Source organism: Anopheles gambiae, chromosome 2 (genome assembly GCF_943734735.2).
Source record: "Anopheles gambiae chromosome 2, idAnoGambNW_F1_1, whole genome shotgun sequence".
In the NCBI taxonomy this organism is placed as follows: Eukaryota; Metazoa; Arthropoda; class Insecta; order Diptera; family Culicidae; genus Anopheles; species Anopheles gambiae.
The window spans coordinates 105,768,866-105,773,694 of record NC_064601.1 but is presented as its reverse complement, the minus strand read 5'-3'; the positions used below and the strand labels follow the sequence as shown (position 1 = coordinate 105,773,694).

Genomic DNA, 4,829 nt, shown 5'->3' with positions numbered 1-4,829 from the left:
ATGCATCGCCCAAGCCTGCCATTGCTGCCCGAGAACACAATGGAAAAGGATCCCTATACAAAGCGTGTGCACTGTACACATGTGCACACCCGAAACGCACAGGAGACAATTAAATCGTCTCAAAAGATCAGCAAAAGACACACACACACACACGCACAGAAAACGGCAAATTATTGTTAATTGATTTTGCTTTCCGCCCGACTGCGACTTCAGGGACTGGATCTGTCAACTGCACAATGCGACCGACAATCTGGCATGAGGCACGGATTGTTTTTTCTTCTTTTCAAGGGACTGTTTTTTTTTTGGTCGCTGGGCTAACAATTATCGATGCCCTTTGGCTGTGGGACGTCGGCATACTGGGACACATTCGGGATTGTGAAGCAAAGCGGAACGCGCCTGTACCCAGGTGAAAGCGGCAGCAAAATTAATAAACAAGTTGAGCAAATAGAAAAGAAAATAATTATGAAAATTGATTGTCGGGCGCTGCTGGTACGGCGTGCACACGAATCCGTGGAACAAAAAAAAACGAAGCTTTACCTTTTCCCGTTCTGTCGTACATTGTCCGGGTGGATACGGAGCGAATGATCCTTTTAGCGACAAATTGAGCCACCGCATTAGTGGGAAACTGCACTCAACCCAGGGGATTGGGTGCAGTTAAGTGCTTCTGCCTCGAGGGGGTTTCGTATCGGTACATGACGGGCTGACGAGTGGTTCAGAGAAGGATGAAATTGATCGTGACAAAAACATGGAACGGAAATCATTTGTGGCAAATTAATTTGAGATATTGCTATTTTATGTGGAATGGATATAAAGAAAGATGTAAAACGATTCTTGGTTTGAGGAAACATATTTTTATTTTTTTACATATCATTAATATGTAGATCACATTGTATTATCCTTAAGACTTGTGAAAACAATCCAGTACCAATTTCCGGGGTCGTAAAAATCGCTGTCCACAACATCATAAAACATTCTCCAACACTTGCAAATAAATTGCCAATCAGATACATTTCCCATACCTAATTCTTTTACGATCGTTGACTGCAAATTTTCTGCCAAAACCCCCTCACGTGCCAAAGTAACTGTTCTTTACCCTTTGCCATTTTTTTCCCCTGTTACTCCTTCACTTACAATCACAAACACCCAAGGGCCACTTCAGTAAATAACACACCCTTCTATCAGCATACAGCAACAACCAACGCATCATTTTCCACGCGACAAAATAACTGCACATCACTCTTTTTTGCACACTCATGGCACAATACCTTCCGGGGTGAGTTAACCATTTTTAGCACTGGTACCGTAAAATACCTCCCACAAAACCCTATCTCCTATTCAACCCTACATGCCATGCGTCAAGATAACGGGGTTACATCCTTTACTTCTAGAGAATCCTTCCTTTTTTTGGCAAATTGTTAAATTGGCACGGGTACCGCTCATCACACAAAGCTTATAAAAACATGCTGCTGATGACATGAGTGGCTCGGAAGCCTCCACCATGCGACAAACTAACTGTTTTTTACCCTTTGTTTTATTGAATCCTTTCTGGCCCCGGGTTAAAGCCTTTTTGCAGCCTTTCTCACCGTCAACCTTTTCGCACAAACACGTTTGCGTCTTTCCGCGCGTCTGCACGTGGGGGTAGCGATTCTGGCCGGGCAGCCGGAATAACTGTTCCCGTGCCAAAAATGTTGAGTGAACATTCACCGGTACCACCGGTAATGGCGGCCCGAGACGCTTAGGGGTAAAGGCTTTCTGGGACTGACTGGGCGTTTTTGGCAAAAAGGGGTTCAATAAATCAATCGAACCCGAAGCTTGGTTTTACCCCGACGGGTTCGCTTGGCATTGCAAATAAACCGTTGGCCTCTAGCTCTGCTCGAGGTGCAGCGTGCAGGTTAGGTAGATTTGCATACCGATACATTGTATGAGCTCAGGGTTTGAAAAAGCGCACACTACGTTTTGGGGCGTTTTTGGAAGCCTCTTTCATTATCATGGCACGATTAATAATTCAAAACGAAGCCAAAATGAGCTCAAGAATGGTGATGAACATTTGATAAATGTCACCGTGTGAACCGCGATCGCGAGCAGTATTGTTTGGGCCACAGGCTGGAGAAGAATTCCGAACCATTCGAACCTACAAGGGAAGTTGCTTTGTATTTGGCCAGCTGTTAGTTGATAAAGTCGCTGAACGTCTCGAACAAAACCAAAGCAAACCATCATCATGGTTATGCGAAGTGCACCACTGATGGGATGGAAGAACGTCAGCACCGGTTCCGATGCTGAGAAGCATATGGTGAGTGAGCGAGCTGGAAAATCCGGAGAACAACAACAACAACAACAACAACTCATCCTGTGATCATCACCTTTTCCAGCCGATCACGCGAATATGCGTCCAGGTGCAGCAAGGCTCGGTGTACGGCGTGCGCGACAAACTGCCGAACGGCCAGAGCTACTACTACTTCAAGGGTGTGCCGTACGCGAAAGCGCCCGTCGGTGCGCTGCGCTTCAAGTCGCCGGCACCGCTGGAGAAGTTCGCCGTCTCCTATCTGGACTGCACCCGGGAGCGCAGCAACTGTCTCGGGCTGGACGTGCTGACGAAGGAGATCAGCGGCTCGGAGGACGGCCTGTTCCTGAACATCTACACACCGAAGCTGGGCAAGCGGGACGACTCGGAACCGCTGCCGGTGATGGTGTTCATCCACGGCGGCGGGCTGATCGGCGGCCACGGCGACAGTTCGCTCTATCTGCCCAACTATCTCGTCCAGGAGGGCGTGATTGTGGTCACGCTCAACTATCGGCTCGGTGTGCTCGGGTTCCTGTGCCTGCCGGACGCCGGAATCGAGGGCAATGCTGGGTTGAAGGATCAGCGGGCGGCGCTGCGCTGGATTTCCGAAAACATTGGCGTGTTTGGCGGTGACGCGTCCAATGTGACGCTGTTCGGGGCGAGCTCGGGCGCGATCGCGGTCAACTTCCACTGTCTGTCGCCGGAATCGAAGCGCTACTTTCACAAGGCCATTCTGCAGAGCGGTTCCATCTACACGGAGTTTGCGTTCCAGGAGCAGCCGGAAGAGAAGGCCCGCCGGCTGGCGAAGCTGCTCGGTCACAGTCCCGCCACTGACGGGGAGGTGTACGAGATACTGCGAGCAGCACCCGCCCGGAAACTGTTCGAGCTGCAGCCGCTGGTGCTGACGGAGCGTGAGAAAGCGGTCGAGCGGCTGTTCCAGATCCCGTTCCTCCCGGTGATCGAGCGGTCGGACTCGCCGGACGCTCTGATCACGCGCCATCCGACCGAGATCCTCAGCGAGCCCAACTCGATGGACATTCCGATAATACTGGGGTACAATGAGCGCGACGGTATGATGGTGCTGATCGACACCATCAAGACGCTGGCCGCATACAACGCCGAGCCGGAACGGTTTATACCGCGAACGGTGGCACTCGATTACTTCTCGCCCGAGGCACGCGCGCTCGGCGAAGAGATCCGGGAGTTTTACTTCGGTGCGCGCCCCGTCTGCCGGGACACGCTCAACCAGCTGACGGATGTGTTCACCGACAAGTATCTGCTGGCGTACCGCATGACGGTGGAGCTGTGGGCGCGCCATCAGCGTCGGTCGAAGTTTTTCGGCTACCGGTTCGCGTTCGACGGTCTGCTGAACAAGGGAAAAGCGATCATGTCGCTGGGCACGATGAAGGGTGCGGCCCACATCGACGAGGTGTACTATCTGTTCAGCTCACCGCTACTGCGCACGGAAGTGCCCGAGACGGACCGTGCGTACGGGCTGCGCAAAACGATGGTACGGCTGTGGAGCAACTTCGCCCGGTACGGTGAACCGACGCCGGCCCAACCGGTCCCCGATCCGGTCGTGCCGTTCCGCTGGGAGCCGCAACCGAACGTGCCGGACAGCCAGGACGTGCCGCTGCTGTGTCTGAACATTACGAACGACGGTATTGCGATGGCCGAGATGCCCGAAAAGCGGCGGATGAACTTTTGGGCCGGCCTGTTCGAGCGGTTCAACGGGAAGCTGGCCAACGTGAAGCTGCCACTGATCAGCTCGGCGCACGCGGATGCGCCCGATCTAAACAACAACACGCTGTAGCGCAAAGCTCTGCTCGGCTGAATGCTCTGAAAAGAATGCAGTTTTTAACGAAAGATTGAATGGCACCATTGAGTGAATGAATTGAGCGTGCGTGTGTGTAGCATTTTAATAGCGTTACAAAGCGCTTCTAAAAGCGCTTCAATGAGAGCTTCTTTATAACAACAACAAAAAACTCGATACGGTTCGAACTGCCGTGGCCGTTGTTTGGAATCCATTGTGCCCTTTGGTAGGAACGGCTGTTCTTCAGCAACAGAATAAAGGAAACAATCACCCCAAAAACCCTCAGACTTGCAGACCTGCCCAAGTTCGGCTAGATTGGGTACGGTGTTGCTCGTCTTTTTTTCTCAAGACACACGCGCAAAAAAAAGCAAAGTTAAGGTTGGGTTGAACCTATTTGGGACACATTTGCGATGGATATTGTTGGGTGCGTGCAAGCGGGAGAGAGAAGGACGTTGGGTAAGGACTGCACAATCCTAAAACCCTGGGACAAAAGTTGGCGTATCATGCCCGGGAGCAGTAGAGAGAGAGAGAGAGAGAGAGCGATCACTCGAAACAATTGCAAAAGGACACAGGGATGAGAAAGATCGATATCCTTACGTGAGATCGATTGTTGTTGCATCGCTTTTGATAAAGCGTGCAGAAGGACCTAGTGAGGAACTCCTTCTCTCTACCCGTTTGTCCCGTTTGGTGGCTTTTGTCGCACGACAGCAGAAAAAAAAGATAGGACTTGCGCTA

The 4,829-nt window shown here is 51.3% G+C and overlaps 1 protein-coding gene across 1 annotated transcript; it reads left to right on the top strand.

Moving 5' to 3' along the window:
• Window positions 1-1,568: 1,568 nt before the first annotated feature.
• On the top strand, window positions 1,569-4,373 carry LOC1277285 (esterase B1). The gene is made up of 2 exons (XM_316734.5): window positions 1,569-2,290; window positions 2,370-4,373. Exons 1-2 carry the CDS (start codon window positions 2,219-2,221, stop codon window positions 4,092-4,094), a joined length of 1,797 nt encoding a protein of 598 aa, XP_316734.5. The 5' UTR covers window positions 1,569-2,218; the 3' UTR covers window positions 4,095-4,373.
• Window positions 4,374-4,829: the final 456 nt, after the last annotated feature.

Bases quoted from the DNA above. Each gene is read 5' to 3' on its own strand.
- LOC1277285 (XM_316734.5), top strand. From the start codon at position 2,219: ATGGTTATGCGAAGTGCACCACTGATGGGATGGAAGAACGTCAGCACC. The intron at 2,291-2,369 runs GTGAGTGAGCGA...CACCTTTTCCAG, and splicing joins CCGATGCTGAGAAGCATATG to CCGATCACGCGAATATGCGT.